Raw genomic sequence first — 19062 nt, 5'->3', positions numbered from 1 at the left:
GAGGTTGGTTGCGCTTTTGCCGTGAGGTAAAGCGCGCTATGATCCCTGAGCGTGGACTCCTCTGTTGCCTTCTGTTTGCCACTTTAATTTCTTCGGCCGAGGGAACCTCGAGTTATTCAGAAAGCTCAGAGTGTCGAAACAATAGTGCTTCTGGGGACAGCGGAGATCCGACAACTTATTAGCCTACAACAGGCGATGAGTCTCATACAACCTACATCCATAAACGAGTCATCGTCAACGTCCGCGGGTCCAGTTGCCGCGCGGCTTCAGCGAACATTCAAAAGAGCCAACCGCGACATGGTCCACTCCTGGCGAGAATGAAGCCCGGTGGCGGCGATAGATGACTCTTTCACGAGCCAGAGATGCTTTCGGTGCTTGCATCATGCATCTCTACCGAATCTTCGTCACTGGGAGTCGTCTGATTGCGAAGGACCACGCGGCCTTTAGGAGAACTGTGCCATTATAATGCTCGAAGACGTATCCGCCGAGGCGATACTAAAGAGCTTCTTGCACGATGCGATGTCCCACAGCGTTAGGCTGGCGTGACTCTATCACGAGAAGAGATGACGAATACGAAAGGGACATGGTTGATGCCGATGATGTCTGGATGGTGATGGTTGGTGATAAACGCGTCGCGTCTTGGTCACGCCCAAGACTTCGAAGCTTCACACAGCAAAAACGAAACGCGTAACACGCAAACACAACGCAAACACGAACAGTCCTCGAGGGACCTCGAGTGAGGAGAGATTCAACTAATCTCGCCCGCCCTCATGAGATACTCAATGACAAGCTCTGCCGTTATCCGAAAGCAAGTCGAATTAGATCCCATTCACCCATATTACATCTATAGTTATAAGTAAATTCTATCATAGTTCGTCTACCTGGCGACCTCCAGAGTGCGATTCCCCAGGCGGATCTTCAGACCGTTCAGCGCCATCGGCGACTACGGCCTTTGCAGCCGCTTCGTTCGCCAGAACAGTGGTATCTGCAGTCGCTGCGCTGGAGTGAATTTTGCCCTGTTCCGCCAGACGTCTAGAGAAATTGGCAATTTCAGTGTCGTACAGGTCCCACTCAGGAATCTGACGAGCACGAGAGAGTTTGGGCTCTTTCTGTAAAGGCATTAGTTTCAAGGTTTCAAGAGTAGCTATCCGATGCTCACAGTAAGAGGGTTTTGGCAAAGATCTATTGTCTTCGCGCGATGCAGGCGATCCTTGCTACCTGTTATCCAAGTGCAATTAGCGGGGGTAAGAGAAAACGTGGAGATTACATACACCATGTTTCGCACTGGACATACATTGGTCAGTAAAGTGGATGAATACTAACGGCATCAGACGTACCCATAGCCAATCTTCGTCAAGTGAGAACTATTCGGGAATAATCAGGAACGAGCACATGTTTTCAGTAGAGCCAAGGGTACTTACAATCGGAACAGACATCTGTAAGTTATTCGGAAGATCTAAGAAAATGTTAGACAGAACTCGCTTTGTTTCATTCTAGCGACGTACCCTGATCAAGATTGGCCAGCGAATTGGGGTCCGCGGAAAGCGCATGGTAGTGTCCTCTCAGCATATCTCCAGCTGCCATCTACGACCACGATTTAGCCACAAAGGGAACAACAACAACTACATCAACGCACTGCTCGGAAACGGACAAGGTCGACAACATAAAGTGCGCTATGGTTATGTAAGACTTTGTCTTATAACGAGAGCACATGATCCTCACCTAATATGATAAGGTCGTCCGTTGAGGAAATCCGCCCAATAGCCCGTCTTCCAGAACCTGAAGCCTTCCATGTCCGTGTTGTCGTTACCCATGGGGGTGTAGCCATACGGGGCCCCATGCAGATCCAGGTCGACAAGCTCTTGCAAATCGGCGCGCACAATTTGATCCGCGTCAACGAAGATTACTTTCTTGAGGTCCATAGGGAAGAGGACGTCGAGGAAGAGGATCTTATAAGCCCAAATGATACGTTGTTTCTCCTTTTGAGCACGGAGCCACGAAGGCCACTTGTAGGTGACAAGTTCGTACTGGAACCCGTACTCTTCAGCCATGTGAGGAATGAATTCCTGAAGATTACAATGAGTCAGAATAATAAAAATACGGCCAAGCGGTATGCCGCTTACCAGGAACGAAGGCGACAAGAAGTTTTCAATAAACCAGAACTTCACAGTACTCTTAGTGTTTCTAAGAACACTAAGAATCATGATTGATGCGAAGCGCTGGAGAAAAAGTCAGCACTATTCATGAAGCCAACAACGATAGACATACCTCATACAGGTGACCGGACGCTACAGTGAAAATGTTGATCTCCGCTTGGGGCTTGCCACTGACCGCCAGATCCGTCTGCCTTGCCTTAGGCGACAGGAATTCCGATACCCTACGAAAACGTCATCAGTCCCGGTTTTTTAATCCCAGATTGGTAGACTCACTTGAACACGATGTTGTCGAGGATACCACCGGAATGCGCGTCGTAGGCTTCGGGCTGTTCCAAAACACTCACTCCATCCATGCCGGGCTTCCTCCCGAACCTCGGGTAAATCGTAGCACCTTCGAGACTCATCACCGCGAGCTCGCGGCCAACCTTCTCCACCGAGGGGCTATCCCAGCCTTGGGCGCCAACACTTTCCAACATGTATACCTCGCGCCCGCGGCCCTCGCGAATCCCAAGCTCGAAGACACCAGGCTTGGCTTTGAATTGGAAGTAGCCAAGGTTCGCGACGACGAGCGTGTCGTCAACCGGAACCGTTGTAGTGTTGGACTCGGATGTTGTTGACGAAGTAGGCGTAAGCTCGAGCTGAAGTCCGCTTGGTGGGCTGTCGGCGATAGTCTCGCGAGCATGACCTTCAATGACAATGTAATCCAGAGCAAAGAGGGCCTGGAGGCCAGTAGTGCGATCTTCGGGAGAAAGCGTGCTAAGTTGAATGTTGTCGAGGTCGTACATTGCTTCACGAGGACGAACGAGCCAGGACGGCGGAACGTCCATTGCCAACGTATAAATCGGCTCCACTGGAAGGCCTGCAAATTCGACGATGGCCGGTACCTCTTGCCTGAGAAGTTTGTTCAGTTGCATCCCGAGTATGGAAAATTAACAACCTTACCCCTGGCCGTTGTACTGCAATCGAGACTGGATATTACTGCGATAGAAACGCTTCAAAGGAATCTAGAGAATGTGATTTCAGCGTGATATAAGTGCAGGGTAGACTGAACGCATACCTCAGAATGTTGTGTCGGGTTCATGTATACTTCAAGGTATACGTCAGGGAAGAGATCAAACCAGCACTAAATCAATGTCAGTTCGCGAACATTCTTGTGCAACGGGCTCCGCGCACATCCAGTATACTCGACCACTTTTGCGCCATCTCGCTCAGGGGGTCAATTAGGAGGGTCATTTGAGTCTTCGAGTAATCCTTGGTCCCAATCCACGACTTGCTGCACCGTTCGTCAGCAACATGCGCCGCGAATTGATATGAACATAACTAACGTATATTGACCGCTTAACTTTCTATAACTTGCACTTCTGGGTCTTTGTGCAGCGTCGAACAACCCGACCTCACTAGGGTCAGGTTGCTGAATAGAGGCGACGATTGATGATATCATAGAAGCGAGGTGGGAGTAGGTAGCACTGCATGCAAATATTGTGTCAGAATCCTATCGTAGCAAACCAAGGAATTGACGTACGCATCGCGGGGCTTCTCACTGTCTTGCTCCAAGACATCGTCGAGAGCTATCTCGACGCGTTCGACGCGCTTCTTCAGTTCGTAACTCTCCAGGGTAGCGAAGTCTTCCGCGACAAATCCAGACTCCGGGGCAATGGGTCCGACAAGCTGTTGGAAAAATCATCGTCAATATTTGATTCACGGAAACGATTCCCATGAGCGGACTCACACGACCGTTGACCAAGATGGCAAGATCGCCAGGGGCAAGGCCCAACTTGCGTAGTATGAGTTTCGTCGGAGCACGATTCAGGGCAACGTCCTTCTGGAGAACATCGTCAAACTCTTCGATGCTGAACGATTTCTGGGAAGAATGTTCGAAAGTATGTGCTTCAAGGCCGAGCTTCCGGATCAGCTGCTCAGGTAATACTTGGCCCAAGACATTGCCGGCAACAAGCCGCTCGACAAGCATTCCTACTGACCCGCCTGCGACGTCGCTGTCGGTTGCGGGATTGTGCACGAACGTCACGCGCGAGCGTGAATTCAACTTCTGCACGTTCACATATGAGTTCCCAACTAATTGCAGGTCAATTCGACGACGTACTGTAAATTCCAAAGATTCCTTCAAGACCGCTCGGCCAGCGGGAGAGTCAAAGTCACCAACGACATACATCGTGATGGGATGTTTCTCCGAGCCTTCTGTAGAGTATAATCGGTATTCATGAAGATGATTGACTAGAGCTAGCGATACATACCTGGAACAACGAAAGCGTCCTTGCCTCTCGTGAAGCCAGACTCCTTGAATAATTCGGGTAGACTGAAAATCTTCGCATCTCCTTTGGCCTGGCTACCAGGCTGCTTGGCCATTCCCATCGGTGAAGCAGCAGCAGACGCTTGGTGGATGTACGGGTTACGCCTACTTGGTGTGCCCGGCAAGTCGTAGAAGAGGGTTGAAACCAGCGGAATGTCGGTATCCTTGAGTTGACCGGTGTATACAAGCTCCTGAAGGAACTGCAGGTGTAACATGGATTCGGTCTGGAACCCTTGCGAGAATGTAATCCACTAGAGTAATCGATCAATCTTGAGAAGATACGAAAACGCAACGAAAGGAAACGTACATCGTTTAACTCGATATATCGCCCGTTGACAAATCCATGCCCGCCCAGTCCATCATTCTTCGGTTGCTCGCCCTGTCCCTTCGCGGGAGGTGGCAAGACGCCGAGTCGTTTCGAATACTGGCGAGCCTTCTTGATAACGTCGAGTTGATCGTTAATAGCCTCTTCTTGAGTCTCGCCCGCTTCGGCCGGTTTGCTGAGCGGAACGACGCCCTCGGCAACCTCGTCGAACGTGTGGGCAGGTTCAAATGATGCAAAGACCGAGCGGACGGCATCCCAGGATACGATGTGGTCGTGGTTGCCAGCTTGGGCTTGAGCCAGCTGGGGGATAGTAACGGGTCAGCCAATGTCAAACATTAATATAAAGATAACGCCTACTGACCGATTTGATGAATCCAACCATGGCCTTGCTTCCATAACGCCCATGCACGTAATATACCAACCTTGCCATTACCATAGCTAATGCATATTGGTTAGAATTGCATGACAGGGAATTAGTACATAACGGACCATGGTCAGTTTCGACGGCGGGTACAAGACCCCAGCGAACTGGATATCCTCGCGCGACAATTCCTTCCACCTGGTTCGACAGGAATGCAAGGGAGCTCGGTGACGAGAGGTCGAGTACGAGTACCGTGTTGATGATATTCGCGCGGATCTGAAGCATAGGCGAGAACAAGGCGGCCGGGTGCATTCGCATCAGCTGTCGAAGGAAAATATTAGCAACATGAACGTATACACGATAGCGAATAAAACACACCCCTGTCAGCGCTGGTCGGAATGACTGGTATCGGTCCTCCGTCTCGATGTCATTCCACCATAGCACGACATCACCACCCTCGGGCCTATCGCTCGCATCGACGATCCCGTCAAGAGCATCGGCCCACTTCGGTGTGACTTCGAGCGCGAGCTTCCTGGGAGTTTCGCCTTCAGTTTCGCCCTCGGAGGCGAAGCGCTTCGCTGACCCGAACGAACTCGATTTATCTTGACCTGCAGGTTTGGAAGGCGATGACGAAATAACCTTGGTATAGGCGGGATGCATGAGCACCTCAACCGCTTGTTCTCCTGTTAAGCCGAGGTCCATGATGGACTGGACGAGCGCACGCTCTCGGCGTATGGTACGAAGGAGACTACAGAGACAGAACTGTTAGTACACCACTGAGCCTAACAATATATGCGCCACTCACCTGAAGATATTTCCATCCTGCCCGTCCTTTTGCTCAAGAGCCCGACCATTGATCCAAAGAGCGCCCACGCCTGGCGTTGCCTTCTCCCAGTTCTCGTAAACTTCGTCCACCACGCCCTCGGTCAACTCGACTTTGCGCGCAAGAGGGGTCGCGTACAGTGGGAAGGAGCGGCTTAGCACGCTCATGAGGGTCAGCTGGTCGGGAGGAGCCTGATGGTGATTGTCCCAGCAGGGATGCACGTAAAGGGAAGCATCGTGCGGTCGAGAGGAGAAACGAGAGATGAACTGGGTCGCCTTCATGCCGAGGGCTAGAAACATATTTCATTAGTTTCGAATAGACATGAAAAGATGATTCCAATACTCACCTGCAATCTCATCTTCAGTCAATGGCTCGTTCGCCTTTGCCCTCTCCTTCGCAGCCTCGTCAACATATGGTAGAGACTCGAATATGCAGGTAAGGATTTCCTCCGGCGTCCGCATAGCTTCGCCCTCCTCCGTCTTCAAGTCCTCGTCGTTCGTCGAAGACGCCGCATCGTCCGAGCGATGAGCTCGGTCGTCAATAACCAAGTAGTCCATCTTCTTGAGATCAAGCGCGACACCATAGCCGCTCAGATAGTCCGTAAGACTACCCTCGCTCTCGCCGGACCGAGCAGTCCGCGCCCACCGAAGGACGTACTCGACCTTGGGCTCCAACGACAGCAACGCCGCGTGAATCGGCGCGAAACCATTGGCCGTAGGGTCTGCATAATGTACGACCTTGAATGGGGGCTCGTCGAGCGAGGGCGGGAGTGCGTGTGCGTAGTCGAAGGGAAGCGACTTGAATGCCATGTAGTCCGGGTCGCCTGGCGCCGAGGACACCTTCGTCTTCAACTCCTCCGCATCGCAAAGCACCTCCCCATACCAGTCTACCCAAGACTCGCATCCCTTTCCTCCAGCCCTACCCGACGTCTCCTGCTGAAGTCGGTCCTCGTAGTGCTGTGCGCTGACCGCGAGCCTCGGTGCAGCCGCGTGCAGACCGAGTAACGTCCTTGCTGAGCTCAACGAGCCGCCATCAAGAAGCTTGTATTCTTGCGCGAGGTCAAAGACGCGTGTATGCGCGTCCTGGGGTGTGTACGACGATGGAAGACCAGAAAGGGGGAAGTGCGAGAGGAGGGGGAAGAGAGCAGTCGAGTTCTCAAGAGCTATGGCTTCCCTGTGCACACAAATCAACAAGGAATGCCAACGAGAATGCGCGAATACGTACAAAGCCTCGAACAGAGTGTCTGCGGCCGGGAACGCAGAACGTAACGAGACCTTTACAGGTGGGGACGCGCCATATGCGCCGTGCCCTGAGCCGAGAGCGAGGAGCACGCTCGCAGCGGCAAGGGCTCGGTTCACCATCGTCCTTTATGCTCCAACACGAGATAGAGCGAGCAGACGACAGCAAGGACAGGAACAGATATGTGAAGTTGTCGGGTAATGAGTGGTAGGCGTGAGCGTCACTGAAGCTCGAACACGTCAACGAGTTTTTCTCAATATGGCAAGTCGTTCTCGACGTCACCAACAACGACCACAGCCCTCGACTAATCAGACTTGAAGTAACTAACGACAGCCTACAAAGAAGATACCAAAATATGACATTCGCTATCACAGAAACGAGCTCAAAGACATTCAGGTAGATCAAGGTTCAGGCTGTACAGTTCTTGGTATCAAGTTGGTATCATCCCAGTTATATTGCTTTGGTCAAAACATTGTTATTACGTGAATATGTACTTGTATCGCAGTTCATAAACTGGACCGTGCATCCTACGCACATCCTCATGTTCCCCGTGAACACCAGGGACCAAAGAGCGCGAAGGTGAGAAAGACGTAAAGAAAATCTACATCAACGAGAAAGAGGCATTATGTACTAAAGAAAAAAACCATGAAAACGTAAACGGCAAACGGCGTGTGGAGGAGTCCAACCGACGCGAGCAGGCGGGACAGGGGTAGAGTGAGTTATAATATTATTATTGAGATGCAGAGCAAACGAGGGTAACCATAACCGAATCCTAAGCACATGTCGATCGCCCGGAACTAGAAAACAAGAGCCAAACGACGAGGGTATCCGATGCCAGTAGGAACATGCGAGTAATATGGACAGATGAATTGCGGGTAGTAGGTGGGGTAACGAGAGGGCTGACACCAGATGTAAACGGTCGAGTCTCAGGAATAATTTCTAGATTACAGGCTTGTTGTAGGTGTAGCAGGTGCGCGAATGCGGGAATGGGAACAGTCAGGCTCTCTATGCGGTGCGGCTCGGGTTGCGAGCCAAGGTTTGGCCAGTACGCTGGGCCTGGATCGACGAGAAGCGCTGGAGTTCCTCAGGCTTCATCGAGACTTTGCTGCCGAAGCCGACCTTGCGGGCAGCACGACGGATGAACGAGACACGGTTCGAGTACATCGACTCGTGGAGCGAGGCGACGCGGGACTGAGTGCGAGTGATAGGGACACCAGACTCGTCGGTGGCAAGCTTGGCAGCTTCCTCGTGACGCTGGCGGAGCTTCTTAATGACGGTGGCCTTCATCGCGAACTTGATCCAGTCGAGAGGGATGAACCAAATGATGTTCTAAAGAAAGAACGTAAGTATATCGTAGAAGAGAAACAAAGTTGAGTAGACATACCCAGACCCAAATAACACCGATCCAGCCACCAGAAATGGCGCGGAGCTGAGTGAAGCCCCAGTTGGCATACGCGGAGATGATCGAAGACACAAGCTGAGCAATGCAGAAGGCGACCATGAGGGCAACCGAGGGACGCTCCATGAAGAAGAAGCCATGCGAACGCGTGACGAAGATGAGAGCCTGCGAGATGATGGCGACCTGGAGGTAGACGATGGAATGCAGCTGGTAGTCGTTGGCACCGGTGGGAGTGGGCGAGCCATCGAAGGTGACGCCGAACTTGTCGTAGAAGAACGAAGTCTTCAGGATGATAGCGACAAGGGCAACACTAAAACAAAACTCAGTACACTGAATATGATTGTAGTGCATATGAACTTACGTCGACGCGGTGAGCCAGAGACCGTAGGCGACGGCATAGGCGAAGATCTCGGCGAGATCCCAAGAGTCGGGCGTCAACGAGGGCAGGACGCGGTCAACGGAGAGGGTCATGATGGTACCATCGTTAAGGAGAGCGATGATAAGGACCATGAACGGCGGGAAGTCGAACTTGAAGGCAAACGCGAGGATGGCGAAGCAGACGACGATACGGATGGTGACGGCGCAGGCATAGATCGAGTAGTTACGCATACGCTGGAAGATGACACGGGAACCGCGGATGGCGTGGACGATGGTGGAGAGACCAGGCTCAGTCAGGACAATGTCAGCAGCGCCGCGAGCGGCATCGGTGGCACCCTCGACAGCAATACCGACATTGGCACGGGAAAGAGCAGGGGCGTCGTTAGCACCGTCACCAGTCATGGCGCAAAGGTGACCGAGACCCTGGAGACGCTTGACAATCTCGAACTTGTGCTCGGGGAAGACTCCAGCGAAACCATCGGCGTCGAGAATCATGTCGTCGAGAGACATGTGCTTGCTACCGGGTGCAGGTCCGTCCTTGAGCACCTTGGCCGGGTACATGTGGTCACCGAGGCCGAGACGACGACCGGTCTCCTTGGCAATAGCGAGCTGATCGCCAGTAACCATCTTAACCTTGACACCGAGAAGGAGAGCGTCGTCGATGGTCTGCTTGGTATCTTCACGAGGAGGGTCGAAGATGGCAAGGAGACCGATAAGCTCGAAACCGTTGCCCTCACCCTCAGCGTCGTCACCATCGAGTTCCTCGTAAGCCACAGCGAGAGCGCGGAGACCACGGGTAGCGAACTCCTCGACATCAGCCTCGAGTTTGTTCTCAACCTCATCGGTTTTGTTGCGCGTGCAGAGCTCGATGATGATACCGGTCATACCCTTGGTGACACGCTTGAGCTTGCCGGAGGATTCTTCACGGTAAGTGATCTCGGTACGCTTGTCAACTGGGTTGAAGGGCTTGAAGTCGAGGAGCTTGATACCGCTACGAGCGCGACCGACGTCACCGAGGGCCTGAACAACGGAAGCGTCGATGGCATCCTGGTTCTCGGTACGAGAAGCGTATGCAGCGAGGAGGACAACGTCGTCGGCGGAGAAGGGGCCGTAAGTGCGGATGGTCGACTTGTCGATGGTCAACTTGTTGGTGGTGAGGGTACCAGTCTTGTCGGAGCAAAGGATGGTGACACCAGCCAACTCCTCAATAGCGGTGATACGAGTGACGATGGCCTTGTGCTTGGCGAGCTGCTGAGCGCCGACGGCAAGGGTGACGGACAAGACAGTGGGCATGGCAATGGGGATACCACCGATCAAGAGGACGAGGATGTTGTTGAGACCACGGCGGTAAGTGTAACGGAAACCGGCGTAGAGGACGAGGATCTCAGCAATGACGAAGATACCGATGGAGATCAGGCAGAAAGAACCGATTTGAGCGAGAATCTTTTGCAAGTGACCGGTGGTGTCATCGTCCTGGCCGACGAGAGAAGCGGCACGACCGAAGAAAGTGTTGGCACCGGTGGAGATGACGACACCCTCAGCCTCACCCTGCTTGCAAGTGGAACCACTGCGAAGTACTGTCAGCTAACGATCACTCAGCCGATGAAGACGAAATACTCACGAGAAGCACTGGTCACCCTCCTTTTTGCTCTGAGGGAGCGACTCACCCGTAAGGGCAGCCTGGTCGATGGAGACGTTGATGGCCTCAGTGAGACGGCAATCGGCGGGGACGATATCACCAATCTTGAACGAGATCATATCACCAGGGACGAGGATGGAGGACTCGATTTCGGACCAGGAGCCGCCACGCTTGACCTTTGCCTTGGGGGCAAGGGAGTCCATGAGGGCCTTGACAGCGTTACCGGCATTGCGTTCTTCGTAGAAACCGATGGCCGAGTTGATGAAAAGCAGCAGGACGATACCGATGAAGTCTTCCCAGTCGGGAGGTTGACCCTCACCGTTGGAGAGAACGATAGCGACCAACGCAGCACCTTCCATGACCCACGAGAGGGGATTCCACATGAAGCCCAAGAACTGCGCAGGTCACGTGGTCAGCTCGGAAAATCTTCGCAAGATGCAGATATCTCACCTGAAGGAAAGCGTTCTGTTCCTCCTGCTCGAGCTTGTTAGGACCAAAGAGACCGAGACGGCGCTCAGACTCCTCGTTGGAGAGACCGTTCTCGTCGCACTGGAGGAGTTTGAAGACATCCTCGATGACGATAGTTTCGAGATCGACCTTCTCCTTGTCGTAAAGGTCCTCCGCCTTCAGCTCAATCTGGAAAAAGCGGCGTTAGAATAAATGCGCCCACCGGCATTCAATGGGAAGCGGGCGCTTACAGTTGACATGTCGACATTGGCATCTGAGCAGTACGAACGACAAGATAGCGCGTTGAGTGTCGCGGTCACTGAAAATGGGAGGAGACGACTCACGAGTAGGCTTCTCCTCTTCATGCCCGAAGTCCTTGTACTCTCTCTTCCTCTTGGGTTCCTCGTTGGGGGTCTGAGCGACGGGAGAGTCCTCGCCCTGCGGGCCGGGCTCCTTCTTTTCTACGTCGGACATGGAGAGTCTAGGCGGGTGTGGGTTGGGGGTGGGAGGAGGATACCGGGGGAGGGGGCTGCCCTACAGCTGATACTCTATAACGTATGAGCCTTGAGAGCGCGGAGAGACAGACGGTGTCGAAGAGGTGGAGGGAGGTGGGAGAGTCTTTGCCCGAACGACCAACGGACTTTATATTTGGGCGACAGAAATTCAGAAGATCAAATGCGCCAAATAATGCCAAGCATACAGCCGTCTCAGCCGCGGTCAGCCCAAACCCCAATCCAGATCTCGCCCACAACCCCATGCGACCCGGGTCTCATCTCCTGATCCTACTGATCCGTCTCAGCCCGCGACCCCCGTTCTCCTCGTCGCAATCCCCAGCTCTTGCTACGCTCTATCCCCGGGCCACTCGCCCTCATGGACCCTTCTCCTGTTTCCCTTCCTTTCCTCGTCTGAACCGAAATGGCCTACCCCTCACTGACGTGCTGATACGTCCCTGGTCTTCTTCATCACGCGAACCCCGCTATCCGTCGTCGTAGCTAAGGAAGCACTGATGGATGGGATCGATATTATTATTCTGTGATGTCTTTCCGCTCGCTGCTCGTCTAGCCGACGTCAGCACCACATTAGCGAGTTGCATCATAGCATCTCCAAAAGTAATTAGTCCGCCGAGACCGACACCCGTTCCACGTTGCCCCCGTAGTTAATACATAATGTAGTAAGTGCTTGAGTGGCTTCTTGCAGTGCTTCTCGTCAAGGCCAAGAGTCGGTAGATCTGGCGGGGTGCTTCTTCGCTCCCCCGTCGCACCGCCCATTGGCGGCGCCCAGTAGTCTAAGACTCTTAGCCTAGTGGCTTAGCGCGCTGGGCGAGAACCTCAGGGTTGTGCGTGCTGCGCGGACGATGAGCCAACGGAATGTGTCTGCCACCTACAGATAGCAGTGAAGATCGCGCGTATTTACTACCTTATGTCCACGCATCGCATCACGTCCCCCAAGCGTCATGAGAATTTCGCTACGAAAGCGTCCCGTCCCCTCGATCTCATCAAGAGTCTGGCCGAAGGTGGGCTCAGTAGCGGAAGTGATAGATCATTACACAGACACCCCTTCTCCCAGGCCTCAGGGCGGCAGATATGTACAACATCGGACGTCACATCTCGATGAGGTTAATCTGCTTATCCCACATCCAGCACTGCGAGCATATGCACGCTCGACGTCGCACGAAACGTCCGACATGGGGCTACGCACGATGCACCTTCCGCCTTCCTCTGCATTTCTCAGCATACCCTTCTCCTGCCGACAATTCCGACCGGTCCGAAGTACGATTGGAGCCATATGATGTCTGCGGCGCACCTCGCGCTCAACTAAACTCTGACACCATTGACAGAGCTGACCTCGGGACACACTCACCTCCCAGTTTCAGTCGAGGACTTCCCGTCATCACGGATAAACAAGCTTCGTCACCGGAACCAGATTTGACCCAGCTGTGCATGCAGCTGTATTCTATTCATCGTCCTCGGGGCACGGTAAGTGCGCCCTTAATGCCATAGACCCCACACCCCAGTGGCATATACGCCCTCTCAGATACTTTCCCAGTGCCAACCCGGGGGACCCAATCACGAGCATCTCTCTCTCCGTTCTCATCTCGGCGCTCACAGCTTGCCTGTTTCTCGGACAAGGCCTGTGGGTGACACTGCACCCTTGACCTCGACGTAAATCGGCCGAGTGCCCATCCTAGCGTATCGCCACGGTCTGACGGTATCAGACGGTATCCCAGGGAATCCGATGGAGAGGGTCATCCTCACTCCGTAAACGCTCATTGCTGCTGATCTAAGAATAACTCAGCGAGTCCGTCCGTGTTCTACCGCTCGATCACATCGCAAGGTATAGACATCTCCCCCTTCGTACATTTACGCATCGCGCCCTAACAGCCTGACAGGTCTAAAATTGTCTCAGAGCGGAAAGGGTTTGTCTTGCGGAATGACTATTTTCGATAGCCCAATCTCAGACGTGCTATTCTTGGCCTCGTTCCGGGTCTCCTAATCACTTGGCTCGTGCAGTGATCTGCGCGGCGCGTCCATGTCTGGTGCTAGACCTTCCCATCACGAACCTCCTAACTCTTCTCATAGTTGGAGGTCAAGCTATTGCACCCGCTTCTCTCGGAGCATAGGTTCTCTATCACATTCGAGACTTTCATATGTTCATGCTGGCTCAGTTGCTTCTCTGCCTCGAGGCTGCTTGCTCGGCGATAGACTCTTCTGTCGCCACTCTCACTCATTATCTATGCTACGTTACACCCAGTCTCACTCTACCTAAAGCTCACGTTCGTGCTTATGGAAGGTCTCGTTCGATCCGTTTTGTCCCGTCGGCAATCTCTCGACAGGGCACTTGCGTAGTTGGGAGCTACTCTCTCAGAACGAGCATATCAATACTCGGTACTCAGGCTTTGGTGCTCCAGCTAATTGGCATCGCACCCACGTGCACCGCGAACTCACATATTATCTACTCGAAATACACCTCGCCGACCTTTGCGATAACTGCGCATGACGTATGAGTCCGACTTATAGCCAGGCACTCAACCCACCTCTCAACCACTATACGACACCGCTCGTTCTGGCCTGATTCCACGGCAAGCGGATGATGCACAAGGCTAACCCAGCGGAACCTAGGATCTCGCGGCCGAAATCCACCACCTCTCACACGACCATCTCAGCTTCAACCAGACGCATCATCTATCAGACACGGTCAACTAGCCAGGTACCAGCATTTGTGATCCCAGTATCCTAGTTCTGTGATCCTAGTTCTAGCTGGTCTTTCAGAAAAACGGGGGCGCTCGCGGCCCCGCAAGCATCTGCCGTAGCAACAGTTGATCCCGAGCCTTCTTCCGCCGACTTGTCTATTTGTCGCTCACCGGGCAAGGTTGCCGTCCGCTGCTCATTCGGCCGACTTCTCACCCACATGGCGTCTATACACTCGGCTTGTCTCCTCGGATCGACCGACCTCAACTTCTGCCGTCACCGACGCTTTGGGCTCCGAGCCTTCTGAGGTCTTCTGCAAGAGCTCTTCTATCAAGGTCAGCATGCGCTCACGGAGCCGCTAGCCCCTATGATATATTCATTATTGGACTAATTGCAGTCTACTTGCGACTCGCATGCATCATAGTTAGGCATCATTCGCATCTCATCGTGGTCTCGCAAAGATCCTGTTGCTGCGCAGCTGAGCCCTCGTCGCGCGAGCCCGACAGCGACCGACACGGCGACAAAGATAGCACACCTCGGCTGATGCACCCAATCAGCAACGCGGTGCAGTGCGACAAGAAGGGACCACCTCGGGCTCTCGTTGTCCCGTACCTCCCAGCACTTAAGTCTCCGACGTACTCGTAGCCTTGTCTGGTTTGTTTCCCCCGCGCCTTTGTCTAACGATATCAAGTGGTCCTGGTCCGTGATCGCCCTCTCCTACGTCCGTGCGCACATGCACCCAGGTTCGCCGTAGGGCACTCCCGGAAGCCGGGGTCTGGATAATTGGAACCGCTCGCGTCAAATTCGTGCCCAAAAGATCTTTCCACGCTCCACAAAGCCACGTTACGGCCGACCAAACCCCGTCGAGCGCGCCCTGATTGGACAGTCCGCCGAACCGGGTCCATTCTGCCAGCATCTGCCGCCGGTAGCGCCTAATCCGCCTTGTTGACCCCTTCGGCTTGGTCAGTGCTCGGAGGGTGCTTGGTCAGAGTGACTTCTAGCCGAGACGGCTTGCTTTGTGGTAAGGTCCGTTTATTGACTGCAGTAAGGACACCAGGCAGGATTAAATCGGAGGAGGTGGAACGAGGTGCTTCTTGATAACGTGAACTTACGACGGCGCCGGGCGCAAGGGGGTGTTGGTGCTCCATAGGTCACCGGTGTGCGAGCTACGCGGGGCAAACTGGGTGCTATACTTTCCCTTCTAATCAGTCTTCTCGTGTGCACGGCTAGTCACACCGGAAATGGTAGAACTGCCGCGGCCCCCCGAGCATCTGGGGGGCCCGAGCGCGTAGAATACATTGTGAAGGCAAAGGCTAATAATACATGGTAAAATATCATTACTCGTAGACATAAAAGAAACATAGCTTTGCGAGAGGCACGATGCCGGGGGACGGAGGGTGGGTGCTCGAATCTGACAGAGCGCGGGGATGAGCGACGCACTCTGACAAAAGACGACATTACGACGGGCTTACCTGGCAGAGCGCGGGGATGAGCGACTGAGGTGCTCCCCACGCTCTGCCGGTGTACAAATACTCAGACTCCTCTCACTGGGATGGACCCAGGTGAGATAGGAGTCGAGATGACGATTTTCTGACGGCGTTGGACGATCCGCCGCAGAAATCGGCTGAGGCCCAGTCCAGGTGCTGGGACTCCTATCGCTGGCGCGTCTGCGCCAGACGCCGGCGTCATCCGAGTTACGGAGCTGGCGCGAGAGCGGGCTCGCGGGCGCGCACGTCGAGTGCGCCGGCGTCAGGCATAGCACGGTTCCCGCAGGCAGGTCGCGGGTGACACGCGCTCGCGCGCGCTCGGACGGGTCCGACTGATTAGACTAGAGTAAACAATGTTTAAACCCGAGTAATCTGTTCGAGGGTCCCTTCACCCTTAGGGTTTGATTCATTGTAGATGTGGGGTCGTGTGCCTAATACAGCGGAACAGCCATGAAATCTCGAACATGAACACAGCTTTCGCCAATACTTTAGAGTAATTTAAAGAGGGACACGCAAAGCCTCACATCTGTGATGATCACTGACCTTGAGTAAGTGAAGTGCGCCGTATTGCGCCCTTGCACGCTCGCAATCTATTGCGGCGAACCGCTGCCGCCGCGGTCGCCTTCACCCGGGGCCTTGGCTCTTGGAACACGTCGAGAAGGCTGGCCAGCGTGGAGGTGAAAATTTCCGGGCTGACAGTGATCGCTATCTTTCCGATTGATCTTATCGTTCCGTTCATCCATCCGGCTAACATCCATGACCCGCCCACCATCCCGAGGGTTGCAATTCGTTATTCGCTCGGGTTTCGCGATGTCAGGGAGTTTCCTTCTGCGCAGAGGGATTTGCATCCTCCATGTACCGTCTCCGGGCTTGAGATCATGATCCTCGTGCGGATACCCAGGTTTCGAGCAGAACCTGCCAAACAGGGGCAAGGTCGGACCAGTATCCCATGGCGTCATTGTCATTTCGTCCGCGACAGCAACACTCGGCCTAGTGCCTCCTCCGAATGGCAGGTGGCGTGATTTCAACGTCGACTTCTCGATGTTGTTCAACCAAGGCTGCTTCGAAAAACCGGAAGCACTCTGCAGTGCATCTTACGCATGAAGTGAAGTGGGTCTTCGTCCTTCTTCATCAGCGCGTTGTGCAGCGGTACAATTAAGGGATGATAATCCGGGACGGATTCTCCAATTCTCTCGAGGACAGATGAGCATGGGTCGACCGGCCAACAGCTGTCAACACCTGGGTCAGCAGGATTCTGTCAATCATCCGACGCTGATCGCATGGATCGCGTGGATGACCGCCCAGCATGCGGCTGGCTGATTCACGCTGGACAGCGTTGGACTAGGCCAGTACGCACGCCCTAGGGGCTGCTAGGGGCTGCTTAGGAGAACATGCCCGTATGTCTCCGAGCTTTGGGACGAGGAAATTTGTCAAGGCGTTCAGATTTCTCTGGGATTTCATCGCGATTTGGGCGGCTGCAACCTGCTACAACCTGACGTTGACACGACAGCCGACCCAACTGTCGAAAGCTATTTTTATTTAGTCTGTTTCGTCTGAGTGTGGAATGCTCTATTAGATGGAACTTTCATGCCGACATCAAGAGTGACTGAGGTGACATACTATAGTATGAGAAAGGACGTCGATGTTGGTCTGGTTCATAATGCTCAGGCGCTCAGGTGCTCCGTCCCATGCACTGCGAGAAATTGTCGGGGCGTGGCCGCGCATCGCCGTTGTGTGTCGTCACCCAGGAATGAATAGTAGCGGTTCAGTTCGACACGAGTGTTTTTCGGGAACGGCAAAGGACCTTATGTCGCCAAATCGCATTAACCTTCGCAAAGTTTATGTAGGATGGCTAGCCCCTATATGTAACCCATCCGAGACACGGCAAGACCATCTCGATCATTGGAGACAACAAGGTCGTCGTCTTAGGAGTTGCCTCCGCCTAACAACTCAGGTATCAACGGATAATTCACGAGGGCTACTTGACTATGAAATTGTTCATGCCAGCCACATGCAGCCGTGACCCAGGAGGAATCCCGCACAATCCCGAACATATCTGCCGCGTCACACGAAGGGAGCTTACCCTGGCTTACCATTGACATCGGGTACTATGGATGCACTCGGAGGCCACGAAGGATGTGTGATAAGTCATAACAGACCCTGTGTGCTACAGCACCGACGGAAGATCAACGGCCGGATGACTGAAGATGATTATGGCGTGCAGCTCCGAGTCCTGCGTCGAGATAGCGACTTCGAGCCCCGCCGCTCAGAGAAAATGCGAAAGGAACAAACAAGGCACGGGCACGGGGGACTTTGTAATCTCTGACAGGTCCGACGTCAAAATGCGTCGGACGTTCGGCACGGCTTATTAGCAGTGTCTGTGGAGACTTGGGAAGGAATCCGACATGATCTGCCGGAACCTCGATATGTTTCTCCCACGGCCCGAAAGGCAGGCAGCGGGAAGACCTGGGTAGGCCTCCATAGGAGAGGGGCAATCCCGCGTTCATCCGACGTCCATGGCCTTGGAGTGCGGATTCTGTATACAGGCTTTGGTTTTCTCATCGCAGACAAGCCGCGCAGCGTGGAGGACGCACCGAGGGCGGTGGAAACCTTGATGCAGGCTTCGAGGGTACGAGCCGCGCATTTGAAACAAGCCTGAAGGTTGATACTACACCCAGCACGAGAGTCCAACCACGGTCCTCAGGAGATGAAACGATGGAGCATCACGGCAGACAATAGTAGCGCGCCTATAAAGTATGCCACTCGGATGTCACCCCAGACCGAACCAAAACGGTATGCTTCGCCTCATAAGAACGCACACTTCGAAACCCAGACTGTGCACCAACAGGGACCAACAGGCACGCCGTGCCGGGGAGTTGATTTGCTGATAGAAAGTCAGCCAATCACAAGTAAGCTTCATCGCGCACGCGAGCGCAGAGTCCTCCTGGGATTCGTTCGGCGGCGGGCGGCTCTGGAACGAAGAAGACAGGGCTAAACATAGAAAAGCGCGACATTAACGCGAGGTCAGCGTCTCGGAATGTTCTTTCCGGCCAGAAGACGAGGGCGTGAAAACGCGTGGGCAGCGTATCGTCCAATGCTAGACACCCAGCGCGAACGTGAGCGTCCTGCTGAGCAGGCGGCGGACCGACTGCAGCCAGGGCGAAGGGAGAGATATGGTCGAAGCCAAGGTCATCTGCAAGAGTTGCTACTGTAACAGGGTGAATCAAATTCATGAAAGTTCATTACCACGGGCGGAATAAACTACCTTCATCTGTATCGCGGGGATGCCATTCATTTCAGCCAGGGGCTCCG

General features: G+C 53.8%; 3 protein-coding genes across 3 annotated transcripts; all 3 read right to left on the bottom strand.

Moving 5' to 3' along the window:
• Positions 1–866: 866 nt before the first annotated feature.
• On the bottom strand, positions 867–7334 carry CONPUDRAFT_61207 (glycosyltransferase family 24 protein; the record flags this gene model as incomplete). The annotated part of the gene is made up of 30 exons (XM_007772957.1): positions 867–1109; positions 1160–1214; positions 1268–1284; positions 1338–1364; positions 1422–1456; positions 1506–1584; positions 1637–1673; positions 1723–2066; positions 2124–2219; positions 2269–2377; positions 2436–3047; positions 3099–3160; positions 3214–3279; positions 3330–3425; positions 3478–3622; positions 3679–3824; positions 3886–4071; positions 4147–4203; positions 4258–4352; positions 4409–4500; positions 4546–4715; positions 4772–4837; positions 4871–5073; positions 5147–5227; positions 5279–5471; positions 5529–5654; positions 5790–5898; positions 5956–6262; positions 6320–7146; positions 7198–7334. 30 exons carry the CDS (start codon positions 7332–7334, stop codon positions 867–869), a joined length of 4818 nt encoding a protein of 1605 aa, XP_007771147.1.
• Positions 7335–7646: 312 nt separating this feature from the next.
• CONPUDRAFT_83720 (plasma membrane H+-transporting ATPase) lies at positions 7647–11673 on the bottom strand. The gene is made up of 7 exons (XM_007773113.1): positions 11420–11673; positions 11327–11349; positions 11079–11264; positions 10611–11023; positions 8973–10556; positions 8597–8921; positions 7647–8541 (listed from the first exon to the last, which is right to left on the bottom strand). The coding sequence occupies exons 1-7, from the start codon at positions 11547–11549 to the stop codon at positions 8218–8220; spliced, it is 2985 nt and encodes a 994-aa protein (XP_007771303.1). The 5' UTR covers positions 11550–11673; the 3' UTR covers positions 7647–8217.
• A 2786-nt stretch (positions 11674–14459) lies between these two features.
• Positions 14460–17475, bottom strand: CONPUDRAFT_74967 (uncharacterized protein; the record flags this gene model as incomplete). Its single annotated transcript, XM_007772973.1, has 9 exons — positions 14460–14621; positions 14799–14803; positions 14903–15243; positions 15736–16091; positions 16114–16181; positions 16355–16808; positions 16832–16979; positions 17108–17235; positions 17371–17475. The coding sequence occupies 9 exons, from the start codon at positions 17473–17475 to the stop codon at positions 14460–14462; spliced, it is 1767 nt and encodes a 588-aa protein (XP_007771163.1).
• Positions 17476–19062: the final 1587 nt, after the last annotated feature.

The sequence above is a fragment of the Coniophora puteana genome, assembly GCF_000271625.1.
Source record: "Coniophora puteana RWD-64-598 SS2 unplaced genomic scaffold CONPUscaffold_10, whole genome shotgun sequence".
NCBI classification, from domain to species: Eukaryota; Fungi; Basidiomycota; class Agaricomycetes; order Boletales; family Coniophoraceae; genus Coniophora; species Coniophora puteana.
The sequence above is the reverse complement of the archived record's forward strand: the minus strand, read 5'-3'. Positions and strand labels throughout refer to the sequence as shown.